General features: G+C 37.3%; 1 protein-coding gene across 1 annotated transcript in view; it reads left to right on the top strand.

The window, feature by feature from the left end:
* Positions 1-23,262, top strand: part of GALNT14 (polypeptide N-acetylgalactosaminyltransferase 14) — a 315,282-nt gene extending 292,020 nt beyond the window's left edge. The window contains exons 13-15 of the mRNA XM_051976114.1: positions 21-165; positions 19,736-19,855; positions 22,450-23,262. Of these exons, the coding sequence (XP_051832074.1) occupies positions 21-165; positions 19,736-19,855; positions 22,450-22,608 (424 nt within the window). The 3' untranslated portion in view covers positions 22,609-23,262. The remainder of the gene's footprint in view (positions 1-20; positions 166-19,735; positions 19,856-22,449) is intronic.
* Positions 23,263-24,377: the final 1,115 nt, after the last annotated feature.

The raw sequence follows: 24,377 nt of genomic DNA, 5'->3' as shown, positions 1-24,377 counted from the left end.
TCTCTGTGCCTCTCCTTTAGGATTCCTGAAGAGTCCTTGTTCCAAAAAGGAATCATCCGGCAGAAACAGAAGTGCCTACAGTCCCGAAAGCAGGAAGGCCAAGAGTTCCCATCCCTCATCCTGAGTCCTTGTATTGATGGGGATGGGGAAGCAGCAAGGTCTCAGGTAAGGGCACTGACTTGAGCATTTGTTGTGCTAGTTGTGTCCATGGATGGTGATGGAAGGGTGGGGAGAGAACAGCCAAATTACACAGCCCAGCTCACCTGCTTTTATGAGATGTCAGATGATTTTCACACTCAATTCTATGCAGGGATCAGAGGCAGAAGCTGAGATTGAAAAAACAAAGTTATTACCAGGCTTTTAGCAGCTGTATTTACTGTTTTTTATGTTTCTAAATGCATAGAATTTTTGTGAAAAAAAAAAGAGCCTAATGTTCAGCTTTTATGCCATTATTAAATCAGTCATTAAACTAGCAGGAGCTTAATGAATATAACCTCTGTGCTTTACTTGCAGGGGGATGAGGGGGAGAGAAAGTCCACCTTGTCACTCAGAACAGGTTTCTCTCTACCTCTCAAATTGTAAATGCAAACAAAGAAAAATAGTTCAATAGGTAATATAGCCTCCAGGCTAAAGTGCCAAGTCCATGAAATTCATACCTTCATGGTTCCTACTGCAGTTTTAACTCTTGACTTGTAAATGTTCATATTACTTTAGGTGAGCTCTCATATATTGAGCTTCCTTAGCACCTATTTCTTAGCCTTTACTCTTGTCCCCTACTTCTATCTCCTCATCATCCTGCATCCATCAGTCCCAAAGAAATAGCACTCCTTTTTCTTCTCTAAACATAACACTCATCCCTTTCTGACTCTTTGATCTCACTTCCCCTGGTATCCCCTCCCTTTCAAGTGCCTTCAATCTCTTTATCCCCCTTTGATTCCTTCCCCTCCTGAATTAATGAACAATAACAACAAAAAACATTTGTTAAGTGCTTGTTATTTGCTAAGGGAGCTAAGTGACACAGTGGATAGAAACCAGATCTGCCTTCACATCCAACCTAAGTTACTTACTGTGTGACCCTGGAAAAGTCACTTAATCCTTTTTGCCTCAGTTTCCTCATCTGTAAAATGAGCTGGAGAAGGAAAAGGCAAACCACTCCAGTGCTTTTGCCAAGAAAACCTCAAATGGGATTACAAAGAATTGGATACAACTGAAATGACTAAACTACGGCCACCACAATAACAATGTGTCAAGCATTTTGCCAGGCTCTATTGATACGAATACAAAAAAGCAAGATTGTCCCTCTCAGCAAATAATTTTGCAGAGTTCTTTAGATATATTATCTCATTCAATCCCATAATAACTCTCTGAGATTACCACAGGTTTTACTTTTCATTTTACAGATGAGGAAACTAAGTCTCAGAGACGTTAAATTATTTGTTCAGTCATATAATTAGTGAATGTCAGAGGTCAATCACGCATTTGTACATCTCTCCCTCTTGAAATAACTTTCTTTCCTTTAAAAATAATTATGTATTTTGCTTTTTCATTTCATAATTTTTCCCATCTCTGTCCCTTTCCCTTTTTCAAAAAACTCTTATAATAAGAGATATGAAAAAGGGGGGAAAGAGAGGCAAAAAATCATTTAAATCAACCAATACATTAAAAAAGCTGACATATTATACTCAATGTTCCATACTTGTGAATGCCACCTTCTGCAAAAGAGGCAGAGAGGATTATCTCTCTGTGTATCTTCTTTGGGGATTAAGCTTAATTTTTATAATTTCAAAACAATTGATATCTGATTTTTATTCTTCACACTTACATTGATGTAGTCATTGGATATATTGTTTTCCCAAACTTACTACTAGTCACGCTGACTTACAACTGATCAACCTCAATTTAATCTCTCTTATGTTCCATATCCAATCAGCTGCCAAGGCTTATAGATTTAACATGTGTAATTTGTCTTAAATTTATCCTACAGAGTACAATAGAAAGAATTTTGAAATTAATGTCTTACTTCACTTAGCATCAATCCATGTACCTCCCTTTATTCATAGTACTCATTTCTTACAACACAGTAATATTACATTTTTGTCACGTGTCGCAGGTGGTTCAGATATTCCCCAGAAGATGGAATCTACTTTGTTTATAATTCTTTGCTACTATAAAAGTGTTTATATATATTTATAAACAAAATGTAATATGAACAAAAAGAATGTGTATTATATATATATATATATATTCTTTTTGGCCAATGATTTCTGTAGGCTGTATGCCTAGTAATGGAATCTCTTGAGTCAAAAGGTATAATCATTTTAGTCTCTTTATATGCACAACTCCAAATTGTCATCTAGAATGATTGTCAATTCCTAAATCTACCAACAGTGCTTTAGTGTGCCTGTCTTTTCATAATCCCTCTAATATTAATTAATCTCATTTTTATCATCGTTTTAAATTTTCTGGGAGTTGGGTAAAACTTATAGATTATTTTGATTTACTTTTCTCTAATTAGTAACGGTTTCAAGCATTCTTTCAAATAGTTATTAATATTTTTCAATTCTTCTTGTGAGAATTATTTATTCATATCCTTTGACCACTTGTCTATTGGTGAATATACTTGGGTTATATATTTCTATTAGGTATCTATATATTTTATATATCATACATACCCTTAGTGTCAGTATTTGATACTGAACATAGCTCTTACTCAGTTCTACAGAGACTCAATCCTACAGAGACTCTAGATTAGAACTATGAGGCACCTTAGGGATTAGTTACTCTTGACTCGTAATTTTACAACTTTGCCCTTCTCTGCTACCCAATTTCTTTTCTTCCTTTATCTGTCAGACATCTTAAACAAGTTGGTAACAGTATCTCTATTTCCTCACCACCCACTCCCTCTATTAAAAAAATAGTTTTCTTTGCAGTCTTCCTTTCCTCCTACTCATCTAAAAGTGGTCACCTTATATATTGTACTGACCTCGTCAAATCCAAAAAATTTATTCCATTTATATTCTCCTTGTAACAATAAAACTGCTGGTGTCCCCTTCCCTCCCCCTCTCAACTCTGGGTTTACACATGAACTAGATTCATGCCAAGAGGTGCTTGACTGCTTAAATTAAGGGTTAGACTTCTCTTTCCCTAATACCTTTAGACTCTATAAACCCTGACCTTGGAATTCTGGGGGGAAATTACTTGAAGTATAGATTAATTTCATATATTTGTTCTCCCCAAAGGGAGAAGAAAATTGCTCCATGGTCAACTAAGTCAGGTATACAGCAGCTATTTACTTCTGCTGAACACACACACACATCCATACATATATACACTCACAAAACCACCTCATTACTTGATATATATGTATATCTTGATATATATATATATATATATATATATACATATATATATATATACACTTGATATATATATGTGTGTGTGTGTGTGTGTGTGTGTGTGTGTGTGTGTGTGTGTATAACTACCAGCATTCATTGACATAAAAACTTAAGCAATAGTAACATAGCCCATATTATTTTCTTCAGAGAATTAGATACTTAAAACATCAAGAAATTATTAGCATTCTGCCTTCCCTCTGTTATATCTAAACAAGGGCTTCTTAATCTTTTCCCACCAGCCATCCCTTTTCTCCTGAGACATTTTTATATAAATCCTAGCATATGAGTATATAAAAATGGTGTGTACATCAAATATTTACTGATAATAAATCACGATTCACACTTGACACATTTAGTTACACAATCCCATTTAAGGTTGAGACCCACAGTTAAACAAGTTTTGATCCAAACAAAACAAATTTGATCCAAACACTGCCTTCAAGGTTCATGTCTTTTGGCAAACTAGGCTGGGTCTTGGGTTCCTCTTTCTGTCTACATTTATTTTCTCCCAAATGTTCTGTAATAGAAATAATGGAACTATCTCATAGTGCTTCCCCCCCCCACTGAGGAATCCAGATATTCTGATCTCTCTCAATCACAAAATTATCTCCAAAACTGGGTGCATCCATCTCAAGATCAGTGGCTTGGTCAGCTGTGTTCAAGGAAGGAAACACATCCATCAAGGAAGCCAGGGGCCCTAACTGAGCTCTGGCTCTAGCCGCTGGATAAGAGTAGTCACCATGATGCTAGACAACAGACGGCCATCAGAGTTGTCCCTTTTTAAGGATCACAGGTAGGTCATTTTTCCTCCCTTTCTTTGAGCCAGCATATGGTAAGGCACTGAGAGATTGCCCAAGACTTATTATGTCATTCCAAAGGTATAAGTCCTTCTGAGGAGAACATGTTTCCCCAGGGAGAACCAGAGCAGATCAATAGACACTCCCCTGGATAATCCCTATAGACCCATCCCCACTTATGCACAACACAGTCATAGAAGGCATCTGAGAAAGGGAAATTCTTGACAAAAATGGCACTTGGAGAAGATAAATATAAAACCATGTGCAGAATAGAATGGAAAGGATGAAGGGCAACTAATTAGGAGTCTGTGGCAATAACTAAAACATGATGTGATAAGGACAGAGATTAGGGTGAAGACAATGGAAATAGACAAGTAGGGACAAATCTACACAAAAACATTTTGAACTAACAATATGCAGAAATTGGTAAACTAAATTTGGAAGGTAAAAGAGGAGAAGTCAAAGAAGACTCCAAGGTCTTGAGTTTGGAGATCAGGTGGTTTCCCTGAAAGATTTCCAGAAATCAGGGGGAAACAATCTATGGGGTAGCAAAGGAAGAGGATAAGCTAGTGAACTCATCCATAGCATCTTATGTTTAGAGTTATAAGGAGCTTTAGAGATTAGCCAATACATTCCCCTCGCCTCCATTTTATAGCAGAAGTGACTAAGATGAATTCAATGACTTGTCCAAGTTCACATTGGTAGTAAATAGCAAAAATATATATGCAGTAAGGTCTATTGCTTTAAGTCATTTTTTTTTCCATTTTACAATACTGCCTTTATATGTAGTTTGAAATGACGAGATATTCCATCTATGCCTTCATCTAAGTCATTGAAAAAAATGGCACAGACTACTGAGAGAAAGAAGGAAGAAGAAAATTTGAAACTCAAAATTTTGTAAAACTGAGTATTAAAAATTGTCTTCATATATAATTGGAAAAATGAAATATTATAAAAATTGTTTTAAAAAATGACACAGCCAAATAAAAGTCATTGGATTATTCTTCTATATATCTCCTTTCATGTCCAGATTGATTTACTAAAGACTACTTTTTAGGTTTAATCATTTCACAAATTCTGTAATCATTAACTATATTATCATCTAGATCAGCTTTTTTAAACTTTTTGCAGTCATGACCCCTTTCCTCCTGATAAGAAGTATTGCTGGCTTATGTCTTCAGAATTTTAATCTTAAGAATTTTATAGAATTTTAGGCCATTGGATTCATTTTTCCTTCTTTGAATTCTTTGAAATTCACTTTCCCCAATCTTTGTCTGCTAGAGTTATGCTTGTATTTGTTCTTCTTCTCTATGACAAATTCTAATATGGATTTAGAAAAAGTTCAGATGAACTAATAGAATTTGTGACAGATATGTGAGTGAAAAAGTCCCATATCTCTGAAGGACCTAATTTTATCATCTGTCTTTTTCTATATCCTTTACTTCATGCTTTAACTAGCCTTCTCTTTCATTCATACCATTCTAGTTCTCCTTTTATCAAATCCAGTATCTATTTCTCCTATACTTCACTCTATAACATCATCATATGCTTCTTCTTTAGCTATAATCACTATTCCCCCTTACCTTCTTCTGTCATTTCAAAACTCTTGTTTTTCTCTTGAGTCCCAGGAGACTCCATATTGATGCTCTATAGATATCTCAAAGTTAATGTATCCAAAACAGAAATTATTATCTCTCTAGCAAAAATATTTTCCCCTTCCCTAATTTCTTTATTTCTGTAATCATCCTTCCACTTGGGCTTAAAACCACAGAATCATCCTCAAGCCCTCCCTGTCCCTCATCTCCTATGTTCAATCAACTGCCAAATGTTGTCAATTCTACTTCCATAACATTTCTTGCACCTACTCCCTCCTCTCCCTCCAAACAATCAGAACCCTAGGTTAATTAAACTATTGCACTGATCTCCTAACTATCCTCCTCTCTAGTCTTTTCTTTTCTCCAATCCATCCTCCACAGAGCTGATATTTTTAACGCCCACATCTGACCGTGTCACTCCTGTGTTTAAGAAGCTTTAATGGATTTCTCCTGTATCCTGAATAAAATTATAAACTCTTTTACTTGGCATTTGAAATCCAGCTCTGTCCTGTGTTTCTCACTTTTTTCATATTGTTCATTATATGCACTAAATTCCAACCAAAGCGACCAATTGGTTTTTCCCTAAAATGACTTCCCATTTCCCACCCCTGGGCCTTGCAAGGCTATTTCTAATTCTTGGGATGTTGTATTTCATCACTTCTCATAAGAAAATTTCCCAGCTCCTTTCAAAGCACAGCTCAAGTTTTCCCTGCCTTGGAAGGCATCTTCTCATCTCCCTAGGTATTAATGCTCTCTCCCACTCCAGAAATTACTTGTTTTTCTTTCATGTATTTTGTATATGCTTTGCTGTGTATGTGTTTTCTCCCAGTAAGATATAAGCTTTTTGAGGGAAGGACTGTTCCCCTTTACTCATTAAATCCCAGTCCCTGGCACATTGTCAAGAATACAGTAGTAAACTCTAAATAAAATGCTTATTGAATTGAATTTAGAGAGGGACTACAAGAGAGGTAGATTTTATGAATGGATAATGAAACGTTACTTGAGCAGAAGCCAAAGTCTTCTCTTACTGAGCTAGTTTATTTTTCCAGGTCCATCAGTTTTCTTGGCATATATGAGAAAATCTCTAACAGTGGAGATTTACATCGGTCTATCAGATATTCCCCTTTGAAGTATTTTCATAGGACCTAGATTCCTCAAATACAGACCATTTTCAAGTACAAAATTTGCAGGGCCATAGCATGGCTGATCCATTTATTTCATCCATCAGTATGATTGATACAGATCACTATACAATCAATTTAACTATAGTGATTGGTATTGATCCTGAAAACCATCAAAATAAGTCACTTGGTTTTTCTATGAGATGGTTCATCTATTGGAGGTAAACATGACCCCTAATGTCTCATTTATTTTTAGACTAAATCATTACCCAGTCCTGGAGCTCTGCCTCCAAAATTGCCAGTATTACCTGGAGTCCTTTTGGAGACGACATTGTCTGGGGTGGTTTATGATGGTCACATAAGAAGCTTTTTCCTTCTTAGATTTGGTTCTCATTCTCCTTCTCATTTCCTATCTACCTTTTCTTTCTTCTTCTTCCCCCTCCTCCTCCTCTTCCTTTTCTTCCTCCTCCTCCTTCTTTTTCTTCTCTCTCCCTCCATTGCTGTCTGTCTCTCTCTGTATCTCTGTCTCTGTTTCTCTTTCTCTGTCTCTCTTTCTTCTCTCTTTCTCTCCTCTCTCCCTCTTTTGCTCTCTCTGTCTCTGTCTCTGTTCTCTCTCTCTTTCTTTCTCCTCTCTTCTCTTTCCTCTCTTCTCTCTCTCTCTCTTTCTCTCTCTCTCTCTCTCTCTCTCTCTCTCTCTTTCTTTCTCTCCCCTCTAAGAACCCTTAGGGCCTTTTCTTCCTCCTTATTTCTCTGTCTTTCTGTGTCTGTCTCTCTGTCTCAGTCTCTCTTTACCCCAAGCACTATAGGGGCTTCTCCTGTTTACCTTAACCTACAAATATCTTCCATAATTTATGAAGTGTCTGAAAACTTACCTTCTTGAGGAAAGAATTGCATAGAAGAGAGATCGTGAATATCCTCCATCTGTTCCTATCTAAACATACAATTTATATGATTCCCATCTTGTACAACCTATAAATCCCCAATGAGTCCTTAACAATACTAATTGCCTACATGGAAAACTGTTCCCTATATAAAATATAATACCAAAACAGTAATGTCAAGAGCAGTTGATATAAGATGTAACATTTTTAGGGAGATAGTTTAAGTCCAATATAGTCCCATCCAACCTTAAATATATTATTATTTCTTGAAAATTAAATAAGACATGTCCTCCAAGTTAAAGAAGGAATCAAATCAAAACATCTTAATAGCCAATTACTTGATATAATTGTAATTATAATTATAAGACTCCACTGAAAAACACATTAAATATCCCATTCATATCACAAAATTGCTCTTAAATTATAGCCAAATATTATTTGCATTTGATCAGTATAAAATTCTTTATATGTTCCAGAGAAAGGTAGAGACAAAAGGCTTTAAGCTTGGATTCAGAAGTGTTATTTAGTTCCTTGATGAAGGCAGCACCTACCACTATCTTCATTCCCTGTAAGCAAGACTTATGAGGATATCACCAGAGAAGCCTGTACATGACTTACTGGCATCTTGAAATCAAAGCTGAATGGGAAGAACCCATTTAAAGCAATTAACACTTACACAATACTAGTCTTAATGTACACTTTGGGGACTACAAAATACCCTCCAGATTTGGAAAGCATTTTCCTAACAATCTGCACAATATAAACCCAATGCAGAGCCCATCACCATACAACAATCATGGACAAAATTTGGTTGTTTTTTTTTTTTTTGTTTTTTTTTTTTTTTGGAAAAAAAAGAAAGCCAATAAACATCCTTGAAGCACATGATAAACAGGTCAGAAACCTCTAGAGATACTTCTGGAACAAGCAAATATTGCCTCACTTAGCAATGGTGAAGGATGATAAAGGTGCATTCTATCAGATTTGTTGAGTATGACTGAAAGTGGCTTATCTCTCTATAATTCCTGTGAGGAAACTAACATCCAGTCATGAAATCAAAAGACCCTGCATGGTTGATACTCTCATGAATTTAGTCAATAATACAGTGACTAAAAACCATCTCTCAAAGATTTGTTTTTGAAAACAAAAGAGTTTCCAGATGCCAGTTCAGAACCTTACCATTACTGCCAGGACGTGTTATCTCTCAGGAACCTGGACTTATACAAAAGAATCAATAAGAAACACTCCCAGACCTAAGGAGGTGGGGCACTTATACTCTGCCCACTTCCACTAAGGAACCTTCTCAGTACTGGATGCACACATGTGGATTATGTTCAATGCTGAAGGTGTTTGACCATCCAAAATAAGAGTCAGGATCTTTTCCTCACTTATACTTCTAACTCAGTACTATAAGGGAAAAACTTAGGTTTAATATACTTAAAACTTAGTTTTAGTTTATGCTTAGAGTCTCCCCCTAAAAGGAAAAAATAAAAATACCTTATCAATGAACTATATAAATTATATATGAGATGTTTATTTATTTCATTTTTACATGAGTACTTAATGCAAAGACTCCTAAGCATGATTTGACCAAAGACTTAAATAGAATATAGCAATTTTAAAATATTATTATGCTCTCTAAGAAAGGAGAGAATTAAAGACATCCAAAAAACATAAACCATTTAGACATCTTGCATTTCACTTTAGGTATGTTTTGTCCAAACAGTTTCCTCCAGGTTCTTGTCTTCTGTCTTCTGGCCAGAAGATCAGGCTCATTCTCTCTCTGATGGACATCTCTTCCATGAAATACTAACCAAGTTATGGAGTTCCTCCCAAAGTGCTTTAGGTACTGACTGAGAACCCAGGAGCTATAAATCTCTATACCTCACAATGTGGTCTGCAAGGTTGGACATGTCCAGCACAGGATCACTGTTCAGTCATCTATACTCAGAAGAGAAATAAAGTAGAAGTAGCCAAGGCCAAGATTTAGGCTTGTTTAAGTCTACAAATGTACCTCAAACTGCCATCTGCTTATAGTCTTACATTTTTCACAGGGTGGGGGAAAGTGACTCAACCTTCTAGAGCCAGGCTTGAATAGTCCTAGTCCAGTCTTCAAATAGGAAAAGAAGAAAGTCCAGGGTTGAGGTCTCCCTTTATGGAAGATCCACTGACTTAATGACTTTCCTGCTCAGTAACCAGTAAAGGCATGGCATTGTCATGTCATAGAATTTAGTCCTTGGAGCATTGAGTCTCAAATGTCCCTGGCGTTCTTTGGAGAAATGCTTCCTCCCTCTAGAGTGCTTGTGAATAGGAAGAGAAGAGGGATTATTCCAAAAAGAGGGCTGAAGATGTTTGTGTTGACATGCAAACTTGTGTGTGCAGCTCCTGAGGCCCGAAACACGTTCCTTCCCTCCTTCAATCTGTTCACTTTTTTCTTTTCTTCATGGCTCAACTCAGATGCCCTCTTCTCTCTGAAACGTTTCCTGATTCCTCACCCGTTTGCTGCCTGGAAGTGCTGGCTTCCTCATCAAATTCCCTTTATTACATTTTCTGGATTTCATTAGCTCTTGATATCTTTGCCATAGTTATTTGTGGACATGTCTAACTCCTTTCCACCATTATACCTTAAGGTCTTTATGGGAAGTTATTGCGTGATTGCTCATCCTTTACATGGGTTTCACCTAGCACGGTACCCTGAATGTAGCATGTGTTCAAGTGGTGTTTGTGGAGTGAAAACACAATAGATGTAGTTCTTATGAGGAAATCCAAGAAAAAAAATCACAATGAGTCATTTCTCCAGACCAGGTCATCTTAAGGAGACAAGTCTGGGGTCACTGGGGATAAGATCAAGGCAGTTTGGGCCACACAGAATATTCCTGAGCAGGGACAGGGTGTTACCAGGGAAAGCAACGGTTTCAGATCTAGCCAAGAGGGACCTGAATTTGTGAGGTATAGAAATAGACACTAGCTGTCAACTACCCAATTCTGAGTCACAGATCCAGACTAAGAAAAGGGCCTGTCTTTAGGTATGGCATTCCATAAGCAACAACCACCTACCATCTTCTGGGTATGGAACAAGAACTAAGTTCAGAGGGAAGCAAAAATTGCATGACCTTGACCTGGGAAGCAGAAGGGACAATTATGAAGCAATTAAAGAATAGGAGAGATGATATAGGAGTTTCTCCAGAATCCCATTATCAGAGGTCATAGAGGGAGTTTAATTAAACAAAGGAACTGGGAATCCTTCTGGCGAGTTTTAGTGATCCTAAAAGATAAGCAGATAGGAAAGGGAAGGCAAATACCCTAAAGGGAAAAGGGAAAGTAGGGATGAGAAAATTATCTTACAACTTGAGTGCATTACTAAAAGTCCTTACAAACCAGGAGGAAGGGATGGGAGCCACAGAAAAATTACTCCAACTTCACTTTCACTGAGCTCGACCAAGCATGGAAGACCACATACACACACTTACATACACAAAGTTGGGTATAGAAATACATTTCACTCAACAAGGAAACAGGAGGAAAGGGGAAGAAGAGAAAATGGGAAATAAAGGGAAAGGTAAGTCAATGGAGAGATTGATCCTAAGCAGAAACAAAAACAAAATAAACCATTAAGCATGAATAAAAATATTTATAGCATCTTTTAGTAGTAGCAAAGAATTGGAACCTAAGAGGTGCCCATCAAATCAGGGAATATTAAACAAAATTATGTTATATAAATATGTTGGAATACTATTTTGTTATAAGAAATGATGAAAGGGATGGCTTCAGAGATACCTTAGAAAACTTGTATGAACTGGTACAGAATGAAGGGAGCAGAACCAGGAAGAAAAAAATGTGTACAATAATAGCAATATCATTAAGACAAACAACCTTGAAAAACTTAGGAGGTTTGATTAGGTTAATGACCAACCATGATTCCAGAAGATTCATGATGAAATATGCTACTTATCTCCTAATACAGAAATGATGGATTCAGAGTGCAAGTGAAACATTTTGTTGGACATAGCTAGCTGATGAGAACATTTCTTTTGCTTAACTATATGTTTGCAATGGGGTTTTGTTTTTTTCTCAATTGGAAGGGGAAGAAATAGGAGAGAGAAAGTGGATTTTTTTCCATTGGAAAGAAATTTCCAACAAAATGGAAAAACAAAATGAAGAAATTAAAATGAAATGAATGAAAAGGAAGGGTATTAACAGTGAATACATCCAGCTCCCTGCCCTGTCTGCTGTTACTTGCTCCAACTGACTGAGGTTACAGCTGTCTCCCTGGCTGGACTCCCAGGAGTATTCTCCCTCTAGTCCTACTTTTGTTAAAGGATTTCATTTTCCTTTCAGCAAATTCGTAAGTCTTTGTGTCTATGCATATGTGCACTCATGTGAATGTACATATATGTGTAAGAAGGAGAGGAACCATTAATAACTGATTGTCATTTGACTAAACCCCACTCCCCACCCCCAGATAAAAATGTTATTAGAGAGCTTCAGGTCAGTTCCCTATTGGTACTAAGCCAGAGACAATACCAGATAGTGTAGCCACTGCTGCCTTCCTGGAGTCAATTTCTGACTCCAGATTTCATTTAATAAACCCATTCATCATGAGCCATTCCAGGAAGCCTGACAAGCTGCAGAATGAGAATCGGAAACCTCTTAGACAGCAGGCCCTCTAGCCCGTGTCCTGGGCTGTGGACACAGCCCCTCTCCTTTCTCCCTTCCCCACAGTGTGGCCACTGATCAATGTTTCTTGGGAGTGTGGTCAGGCTGAATTATGTAATTGCCAGTAAAGTACCTGCTGATGGGAAACCAAGTGTGAGGGCTGAGATCAGTGTTTCATGCATCTTTTCATACAGCAGCTAATCAGACTTTGAAAAATGCTGTTGAGAATTCTCCCTCTCACTCCAGTGAGAATATTCTAGCTTTTTTTTAGTCCTTGAGACATTCCACATTTGCCTTAGTTTCTCTCTTTGCAGTGGCTGCCATAAAAGGAGGAATGATTTGCCAATTGGTTTTACTCAGGGTAAAATCATTCCAATATTTCATTTAATGGACAAGTGTCCCCTCCCAAGGAAGCCCCCTTTCAAAAGCAGCCCCAACTCCTGGGTGGAATTCTATTTGCTAGTTCAAATAAAAAGCCTTCTTGAGCCCAGCATTCATCTTGACATTCTCGCCATCTTCCTCCTCTGGAAGCAGTCTCTGTGTGGGGGCGGGTGTTAAAACGCCGCTCAGCCTTTGGAGAGCTCCTTGGCACCTTCTTGTGGGACACTGCCAACGTGTAGGCCTCCTTGCCGAAGCAGGCAGATCCAAAAGGGAAACTGGGGAGGAATTGGGCACAAACTGAAATCGTGGGTATCTGGACACCCAAGTTTCTCTTGTCTGACTGACATCTGATTTAAAATGCAGAACTAGTTGTTTTACAGATCTCTCAAGTGGCCTCTCTCTTTATGAGAATGACCAGGGATCAATCCGGTAGCTTCCGGTTACCTCTAGTATCGTATTTGCATCCTGTTCAATATTTAAAGCCTGTCACAACCTAGCCTTAACCTACCTTTTCTTCCTTATCACACATTACTTCTGTGTTTTGTAATCACACTCCTGGCACTTTCCTCAGGGCCTAGATCATAGTAGGCACTTAATTATTGGGAAATTATTAAACTAGGGAACTCAACTCTTAAATCATAGCTCTTTTATTTAACTAGCTGTGTGGCAACTCTCTTAATCTTTTTGGGTCTTGGGTTCCCCATCTAAAAAAGGGTTAGAGTTGAAACTGGTTGTCTGTCAGGTCATTTCCAGGAATTATAATCTTGGGCCTGCGTGTTAACCCAGAAGGTGTTCAGATGCTGGGTTTCTTGACTTTCCACCTAGAATTGGGGAAAAGAAGTAAGAAAGAATGCTATTATTCTATCATTTCAGTGGCCCAAAAATCCAGAATAAATTTCAGGGCTTGTGAAAAGGTCCAGGAGCAGAGCTACCTAATAAAGATAAATTAGAAGCTTCTGGGTTCAGAGGTTATTTCTTGACTTAACCATCTGCTTACCCTGTAACTTCAAATAAGTTATTTTTCTTGTTTCATCATCTGTAAAATTGGAATTGTGAAGCTATCTCAAATCATATAAGAGTGAAGGGAGTAAACTAACAAGTCTTACAAGGGGCTGGGGCTCAGGGAAGCCCTATCCTGATGAGATGAAATGTTTATTTTTGACTTAAAAGAATCATTGATTTGGAATAAGATGAAATAAAGATGATGATGGTGTGGTGGTGGTCATGGTGGTGATAGCAAACATTTACACAGAAAGGGCAGACCAGTTTTGAAGCCTAAAGTTATATTAGGAGCCAGTATCACATAGATCAGTATGCATAAGAATGTCTTTCATGAGGGAAATCAAAACAATAAAAACATCAGATCCAGATTAATTCCATGAGAACAAATGAATGCAAGCCAAGACTCATATATACTGGTCAAATAGGGGAATTCACTGGTGAGGAAGTCAAGATGTAGAATGTCATCAAGAATGGACATGATAATTAACCCTGAGGAGATTGGCAGTGTGTCAGATTCAAGAAAGACTTATTAGCATAGCAGGTTTTGTAATGGTCTGAAGCTCTTGAGTCGTTGTACTGAGGTTCCAAGCACGTGAGGCTAAATAGCAATTGGACGATACTCTATTAATATATGCCTGGAGAAAGAATGGCCCCTCCCGCTCTCTGTACAAGTTTTGATGTGTTGTATAGGAGATGATGTAGAGACGATTTGGTGGGTTTATGTTGCGATTGCTCTCACTTCCTATCGCCATCCCCTTCACCTCCGCAAAGAATAAAGATAGAGGATTTTCCCTTAACCTGAATTCCTGGCTCCGGATTTTAAAATACGCGATCATCACAAGTTTTTATCATGGCTCCTGCCCTGGAAAGAGCTGAGCCTAGCCACTCACTGAGAAAGGCATTTGAAAATAACTGGTTGGAATGAGAAAACAATGAGAAAAAGCAAAATAAGCCCTGCTTTCAAGGAACTTACATTTTTATAGTGGAAACAGTATCCTAGCCTTTATCCTCAGGTAACTTAAGGTTAATTTTTTCTTTGAAAGGTATTGAAACCATTCTCAAGACTTTGTTAGTTCAGCCTTTTTATATCACTTCTAAGTACCAAAGAGCCTCAATGGGCTACCCAGGGGCAAGGGAGCTTTCATGAGTGAAATCAGTTCAGTTGGTTGAATCAAGAAACAGCCTCTGAACCCAGAAGTTGCTAATTTATCTGGCATGTCTTTCTCAGTAGCTCTGCACCTGGACCTTCTCATAAATCCTGACATTTATTCTGAATTTTCAGACCACTGAAATGATGGACTAACTGCATCCTTTCTTACTTCTCACTGAGTATTAGACTGTTATGGCTAAACAAGTATCCTTTAGTAACCATTTTGCTTGTTTTTAATCATTGTCTGGGCAAGAAATACTTGGGCAAAGAAGAGATATAGTTCTTGACATCTTCCCTTCCTTCATCTACAAGAGAGAGACAGAGACAAACAGACAGATAGACAAACAGACACACTCTTCTATAACTACTTTAAAAAGCATATCAAACCAAATTCTTAGTATATATGAACCAAGTGGCATATCTTCTAAACTATTGAAGATGTTAAAGGAATTACAGGAGGAAATAGTAAAGCTATACTAATGGGGGACTTCAACTTACCTCTCTCAGATTTAGATAGATCTAATCATAAAATAAACAAGAAAGAAATGAAAAAATTGAATGGAATTTTAGAAAAGTTAGATATGATATTTTTATAGAGACTGTTGAATAGAAATAGAAGGCAATATGCTTTTTTATATACATGGCATCTTTATAAAAATTGACCCTAATATATGGCATAAAATTATATGAACACAATTACAAAACTCTTCATACAAATAAAGACAGATCTGAATAACTGGAAAAATATTAGTTGTTCATGGATAAACTGAGTCAACACACAAAACATGCTACCAAAATTAATTCCCTTATTCAATTCTGTTCTGATCAAGACACCAAAAATTAATTTTATAGAACAAGGAGGATAACAAAATTCATCCAAAGGAACAAAAGGCCAAAATTGTAAAGGGAATTAATAAAAAAAAAGTAGGAACAGCTAAGTGCTATAGTGGATGGGCCACCAGCCCTGAAATCAGGAGGATCTGAGTCTAAAACTGACCTCAGACACTGAACACTTACTAACTATGTGACTCTGGGCAAGTCACTTTTTTCAGATTTAGATTTTCCACTTTATTGAAATGTAGTTGGTTTTGAAAAAGATACAATGCCCTGTATCTTTTTTCCATTTTTCTTTTTTTAGTTTTTTAGTTTCAAAATACATGCAAAGATGCTCTTTAACATTTATCCTTGCAAAACCCTGTTCAAAAATTTTTTCTCCCTCCCTTCTCACCACCCTCTCCCCTAGACAGCAAGAAATCCAATATATGTCAAACATGTGCAATTCTTTTATATACACCTCCACAATTATCATGCTTCACAAGAAAAATCAGATAAGAGAACAAATGAGAAAGAAAACAAAAGCAAGCAAACAACAACAAAAAAGTGAAAACACCATGTTGTGATTCACACTCAATCCCCACAATCCTCTCTCTGGATGCAGATGACTCTCCATCACAAGTCCATTGCAACTGATAGGTATCTTAACCCCAGTTGCCTTGCAAAAAAAGATAAAGGAAAAAGGAAAAAATTGTGGACTGGAAAGTAGTATAGTAGGAACTAGGCAGAAACCAACATCTCACTTCATGAACTCAAAATAGATATGTGATTTAGACATAAAGGATGACAGCATCAACAAATAAGGAGAACAAGGAAGAAATTACTTCATCAGATCTATCAGGGGAAGAGGTCATGACCAAACAAAAAATAATATCGAGTTTCACAAGGGGCAAAAAGGCTAATTTTAATTACATAACATTAAAAAAGTTTTATACAAATAAAACCAATACAGCCAAAATTAGAAGAAAAGCAGGAAATTGGGGAAGGGAGGAATTTAGCAGTAAGTCTTTCTGATAAAAGTCATTTCTCAAAACTATATGGAATTGAGCCAAATTTATAAAAATAAGAGGCTTTCACCAACTAATAAATAGTCAAAGAATATGGACAGGCAGTTTTTGAAGGAAGAGGTCAAAGCTCTCAATAGTCTTATAAAATGCTCTAAAACACCAATAATTAGAGGAATACAAGTTAAAACAATTCTGAGCTACCACCTCATACCCATCAGATTGGCTAAGAGGACGGAAAAGGAAAATAACATCCTGGGGGGTTGTAAAGAAATAGTTGTACTAATGCACTCTTGGTGGAGCTATGAACTAGCCTAACCATTCTGGAGATCAATTTGAAACTATGCTCAAAGGTTTATAAAATTGTACATACATAACCTTATACAATAATACTACTACGATTTATATCCCAAGGAGATCAAAAGAGAAGGAAAAATATTCATATGTAGAAGAAAATTTAGATCACTTCTTTTTGTGGTTGCAAAGAAATGGAAACTGAGGGGAATCTCATTAACTGAGGAATAGCTGAACAAAGTTATGGTATGTGAATATGATAGAATACATAATATGCCATAGGAAAAGATGAAGCAAATGGCTTCAAAACAAAACCTTGGGAAGACATATGAAATGATGCAAAATGAAGTGAGCAGAATAGAACAATCTACAGTAACAGCAATATTGTAAAGATAGTCAACTGTGAAAGACTTAGTAACTCTGATCAATACAATGATCCGCCACAAATCAAGAGGAGTCATGATGTAAAATTCTATCATCCTCCAGATAGAGAACTAATGGATACTAAGTGCAAATTAAAGCATTTTCTCTTTATTTTCCTTGCTATTTTCCCCTAGAATATGGCTGATAAAAATGTAGTTTAAATAATTTTGTATGTATACTGGTTAGAATATTACTTGCCTTCTCAATAAATGAGAGAGTGAAAGGAGCGAGAGAATTTGAAACTGAAAATAAAAGTACAATTTCAAATGCATTTTAAGTGAAAATCAATTCACCTCCCTTGGCTTCATTTTCCTTAGTATGTAGAGATCAGACTAGATGACCTCAAAAAGTCCCTTTTAGTCTATAATCCTGGGTCATTTATCTTTATCTCACCAGGAAGGAGGAAAAGAAGGAGAAATTCCCTGAATGATCCCCATTTTCCAAGAAGAAAGGAAGAGTCTTAGCAGATTTGGGTTTCCCATGGTACCCTCCTACGTCCCCATTCTCAGCTCAACAGAGAGTTAAGAACAGTGAACCATTTAAAGAGAATTGGGGATTTTCACATGAAAGATGTTGTATAAATATAGCCATTTGTCTTGATAAACTACACAAATTTCTCTTCCTTCCAGGCTGTCAGAAAATCTTTTAGCAAACCTTAGGCCTTAGCCCTGTGAAAAAGGGATCAAGGGACTGAAATGCAACAGCTTGGAATCATGAGAGAAGCATTGAATTTTCAGAGAACCTGACCTCAGATCTTAATTATGCAGCTGGGCAATGCGGTAGCTAGAGTGCATGGCTTAGAGTTAAGAAGACCCAGTTCAGATCCAGGCTCAGACACTTACTTGCTGTGTGACTCTGGGCAAGTTACTTGATCTCCTTTAGCTTCAGTTGCTTTATATGTAGTATTGGGACAGTAAGAGCATCTATCTTCTAGGCTAATAAGTGGATCAAATGAGATAGCATGTGGAAAGGAAACCTTGCAAACCTTAAAAGTGCTATATAAATGCCAGTTATATGTTTTTATTTTTACTAACAACAGTAATGACTGTAGTAGTAGTAGTAGTAGTTATATAAATGTATCAAACCTCTAATATTCCTTTTTCTTATTTTCTTCATATCTTTGGCCCTTAATTCAATGAAATTCAGTTCATAAGAATTTGCTACATGTAATGTACTCTTCTGAACTCCAAGTATGCAAAGACAAAAAAAAGAAACTGTTCCTAACCTCAAGGGACTTATATGCAACTAGAGAGGGCTTCAACAGCTATAGTAGTTTTGTGGATAAATATCAACAACTGGGGAGTGAGATCAGGAAATGCTCCCTGTGTAAGATGGTACCTCAACTTTGGATTCCAAGAGAAAACACTGAAGGGAAGAATGTTTTCAGTCTAAAAGAGAGGCCTATGCAAAGACCCAGAAGCAAGAGAGAAAATTACAAGTTCAGGGATTAGCAAATTGGCCAGTATCATTGGAGAAGATAATATATGAATGAGAAGGGCTTTAAATGTCAAACAAAAGAAATCATATTTTATAGGAGAGGGAACAGGGAATCACTAGAGTTTCTTGAAAGAAGGTAATATGGTCTGGTTTACACTTAAATATAAATTTTGTCATGTGGAGGATATATTGTAGAGGAAAAAGATTTGAAGAGAGAGGAAGTATGATTTTTCTGTCCATTGTTCTTTACTATTAAGAGTGATTCCTAGGGTAATCTTCCTCCTTCCCATTTCTCCTATTATTCTCTTGTCTCTGATTCTGTCTGTCTGTCTGTCTCTCTGTCCCTATCTCTGTCTCTCTGTGTGTCTTTGTCTCTCTGTCCTTGTCTCTGTCTGTCTGTCTCTCTCTTTTCCCTATAATTTTTTTTCTCTACTGTCTTTCTCTAACCTTCCCTTTGATGAATACCTCTCATTACATGACCTGTCACTACACAAAACCTCAATTTGGGGCAAAGCTATTCAAAGAACAGGAATTGACTATGACACACTGCCTAGTATTGATAACTATTGATAATCCTCTGCATGCAAAGATTTTTCCAAACCCAAATCTGAGTCATCATCACTGTTGTTCTTAACACTATTTCCATTTTCTTTTCCCTCCTCTTTCCCTTTCTCCTCCTTCTCCTTTTCCTCGTAAAATATTCCAATCTGTAGGATTCCAGCATTTCCAAATTTGAGCTCCCTTTAATTTCTTTCCACTGTCTTTCAGGAATGGGCTTATACCTATGCCCAGCAGATCTGCCAGCAGCAACTGTGTTTATCAGTACACATGCTTTTCCCTGGTTCGCAAGTGCAGCTTTCTCCTTGCAAGGAAGGAGATGATAAACAGGTGAGGGTCAAGTGGGCCTATTACAAGGCCCAAGACCAATACTTCAAGATATCAAGTTCTATAAATGAACTTTGGTCATAGGTTTGGGAGAAGAAGGAGAGGGAAAGAAAATTACAATATTGGAAAAGGAAAGGGAGAAAATAAACTCATGGTACATGCTATAGATAATCGCCCACCAAAGGAGACTGAGAAGAGTCAGTCAAATGCATAGGATAGCCAGAAGAAAGCAGTGTAATGAAAACCCAGAGGGAAAATAAAATACAGGAGAAGAATGTTATCAACAGTATCAAATATGGTTAAGAAAATTTGGCCATTAAGAGATTGACTTTGGAGACAACAATTCAAGTGTTGAGGTTGAAAGCCAGATTTCAAAAAACTGAGGAGAGAAAGCAAGGGCAGAAAATGTAAACAGCTTTTTCAAGAAGTTTGAATAAGAATGGGAAGTGAGATATTGTCCATAACTTGAGGGAATTATAGGGCCTAGTGAAGGTATTTTAGGAATTATAGAGGTTCAGCCATGTTTGAAGGCAGTAAGAAAGGAACCAGTAGATAGGGAGAGATTGAAGATTAGAGAGACAATGATTGAGGTCTCAATCTGCCAGAGAAGGTGGAAAGAGATAGTATCAAAGGTCTGTGTAGAAAAAAATTGGTTTTAGAAAGAAAGACTGTCTCATTATTAGAGTCTAGGAAAAAGGAAGAGTAATCAGAATCAGTTCAAAGAGTTTTAAAATGAAGAAAACAGAAGGAGCTCAAGGTGAAAGACTGGTTTTCTCAGTAAAGCAGGATAAGAAGCCCTTACCTGAGGGGTGGGGAAAGTGAGATATGGGAAGCTTCAGGAGAAAAGAGGTTTAGGGCAGCTTTTGTGGGTGATGTTATAAGGACATTTGGGTTCAAATTCTACCCTCTGAATAATGGTGGCTTGATGACTGTGAGTAAGTCATTTCACCACTCAGTGGCTAAGCGACCAAACTTTTAAATTACTGAATAGTTGCTGACCTATGTTGCTAGATGGAATTGTTTATACTGGTGGTGTAAAACTTCACTAGAAATGGGGACCACTAAACCATAAGGATCTATGCTATTTATTTTTTCTCCGTAGCCATTGTCTCTCTTTTTACATTTTTATTTATTTTATTTCTAATTTATAAATTTATTTATTTTATTTCTAATTCATAAAATTTATAGAATAAAACAAATTATTCAATAAATAAGTCATTTTACTATTATGAAGATATATGACAAAGGACATATGAAAAAAGATGCTATATGCACCCAAAGAAAAAAATGATAGAATTGTGAATAGAATGGGTGTGTATATATATATATATATATATATATATATATATATATGTATAGATACATACATACACATATATATGTACATATAGACATGTGTGTATATCTATATCTAAATCTAGATATTTGTGTCTAATGGTTGTCATATCTAGGTGGGAAGAAAAAAATAGAAATTTACCTGCTCCTCACATTTTGACTTAGAAAACTACCTATTAACTTTAACTATGTTCTATTGTAGTTTTATCTCTTTTTAAAAATATTTCCCAATTACATTTTAATCTAGTTCTAGTTGTAATTGGGCCTTGTGTTTGGCATCTCTGTCCTACACTAATAAAATCACAGATCCAACCACTCCTTCCCACCCACCCCCAAAATGGAGAATAGTAATATTCATATTACTAACCCAATAGGGTTAGAAACTGGAAACTTAATATAAATGTATTGTTATCATGTCATAGTTCTGTATTCAAGCAGCTTTCAATCTAGATACATGCCTATCAAAAGGCTTGGTATTCTGGTACTAAATGCTCTGTTGATTTACAGGTGATGTTTTATGCCTCCTGGTTCCTCCACAGCATAAAATGTATTTGGTCAGCATGATCAGTGTGGGATATAACTCATCTCGATTCTGGCACTTCACTGAATGAAAGCAGATACCAAGTGACCTTTGGGAAACCAATTCTTTCAGTCGCCCATTTCCTGGTCCAGCATAGAGAAAGCTCATCATTGCCAGCCATACCCACCATGTTCATATCTCAGAACATGTTGTAGTGTAAAGGGTGTTGGATTTGAATTTTGATACCTAGTTTCACCACCTTCTGCACCACTTAATCCCTACATGGTCTTGGGAAATCACATATTTCTAAGTCTTTTCCTTATCTGTAAAATGAGGAGGTTGGATTAGATGATTTCCAAAGTTTCGGGTCTAAATCACTTCTCCTCCCCACCCCCATCCGTGCACTCACTGATATAAAATTACTTTAAATGTTTTTGCAAATTGTTTTCCACCCCCCAAAGCCTATTTTCAGGTAAGAGATCTTCTGCTAATAAGCTTTCCTGGAAGACATATTGACTTGTATGTGTGTGTTTTAATTTAAAAAAAAAAAAGGAAAACAAGAACCCACACTTGGCCTGAGCAATTAGTTGCCACTTTATTACTGTGTGAGATCAATTCCCTAGAAGATCCTAGCCATATACCTTAAGCATTTTTTATTAGGCCATAGCTCACGGAGTTGTTGATAGGGAAAGGGCTATTAGCGAGTTCTCAGCTCATTGTCTTTCCTCTTTGCTTTTACCAGCGATGGGCCAAGTCTGGCCCCCGAATAAAGCACATGGCCTCCCGCCTCTGCCTAGATACAGACATCATGGGAGATGGCACTGAGGACAGCAGGGAGATGGTCATAAACCCTTGTGAGACGTCGGTCATGAGCCAGCACTGGGACATGGTGTTCTCGTGAACGGAGCTCCGTGGGCAGACTCGGTGGGAAGCAGTTCTGGACAGGCACGAAACTCTGGCCCAGAAGGGGACAACTCGAGGTGTGGGAAGCTGTGAGAGGCCTAGGAAGGCCTCCTGGTGTGGAAGGTAGAGACAGAGCCACGTGCAGACAAAAGGAGTGGCCCTCTTGGTGCACCGGAGGAAGGGACGCCCTGCTGAGCGGCACCTCGGAGATCACAAGCTACAGGGGTCCTGTTCCCAACCACAATGGGATTCCTTGCAGCACAAGCTGGTGCCTTTTCCTGGTCGGGGAGCGAGTATGGGTGCGTGTGTGTGTGTGAGAGAGAGAGAGAGACCCCCAGTTGGAAGCTGCACATTTGTTGGTTTTTTTTTCTTTTGTTTTCCCTTTGTAACAGAAACAGAGCCAATGAGGAAACTTCTGGGTGTCTTCTGGCTGCCATGACACCAGAGATGAGGAGCGTTTGCAGACCAAATAAAAACTATTAGAAGTCAGCAGATTCTCCTTCTATATATGAACAAAGCTTTGACTTGTGCTAGGAAAAGATGTTGTTAATACAGTAAAATTTCCATTTACTAGAATATCCTGGGAATGGAATGTTGTGATTGGATTATCTGGTTTCCTGCCTTAGTAAAGAAACTATATTCTGTTTAGTAATTAAGTCTGCTGAGTATAATTAAAACTCCCTTGGGTTCAGAAAGACCTCCGGTACACATGGTCCTCACAAGGAACTTCAATCAACTAATCAACCTGCATTTATTAAATGCCTACTATATAGGTCCTGAAAATACAAAGGCAAAATCCTTCCTATAAGGACCTTATATTTCATCAGGAAACATGAATATCTCCATACCAAACAGATACCAGGTAATTTTTTATAGGGAATTTTACTGTAGGTAGGAGGTCAGGAAAAGATACATACAGAAAATGACACTTAGGCTGACCTTTGAAGGATATTAGGGATTCTAAAGAAAAGGCAGAGTAGAGAGAGAGAGAGCAAAAATGGAGAATGGGGAAGAGGGTAACCATTCTAAAGGCATGGAAATAGGAAATGGAGTCTGTTGGGAAGCAATAGGAAGCCTGTGTGCAGAAGGGAAGAATGTTTAATAAGTTAGGTAGGATTATAGATGCTGAAAATCCAAAATGGGGTCATGAAGAGTTAGACATGATTAAGATGAGTGTAACAACAAAAAATAGATAATGAAGATACAAGGCTCAGGATGTACTGATCTCATGATAGCCCTAGGACATTACTTGGTAGATTCCAATGACTTGCATCTGGGTGTATGTATATGTGTGTAGGTATATTACATTGTGTTGTGTTATAACTTAATTATACATATATTTGTGATTCTTTTTCAAATTAGTTGGATTTGTTGAGTGCAGGTTTTTTGTACATATATACTGGGAAGTGAATAAGGTTCTAATATCTGATATCCTTTCAAACAAGGTCTAATGGACCTCAACTTGTTTCCCTTCCCTTGAGTCAGGACATAGGGAAAGAGTAGAATATAGTGAAAACTAAATGGAAGTACTATGCTGGAATATACTACAACAGGCCCATGGTCCAAAAAGTTTATCAGTCTAAGACCATCTATCCATTGCAGGGATTAGCAAATGTAGCCAGAGGGCCAAATCTGGCCAGCTGTGTATATTTTCATACAGCCCATCCAGCTAAGAATGGCTTTTATATTTTAAAATAAAGTGTTACTGTATTTTAAAATGTAGTGATAATTTTTAGTCGGAAGGCCTTATAAAAACTGGCTGCACCA

The sequence above is a fragment of the Antechinus flavipes genome, chromosome 2, assembly GCF_016432865.1.
Source record: "Antechinus flavipes isolate AdamAnt ecotype Samford, QLD, Australia chromosome 2, AdamAnt_v2, whole genome shotgun sequence".
Classification (NCBI taxonomy): domain Eukaryota; kingdom Metazoa; phylum Chordata; class Mammalia; order Dasyuromorphia; family Dasyuridae; genus Antechinus; species Antechinus flavipes.
Note: the sequence above shows the minus strand (reverse complement) of the source record. Positions and strands in the feature narration are given on the sequence as shown.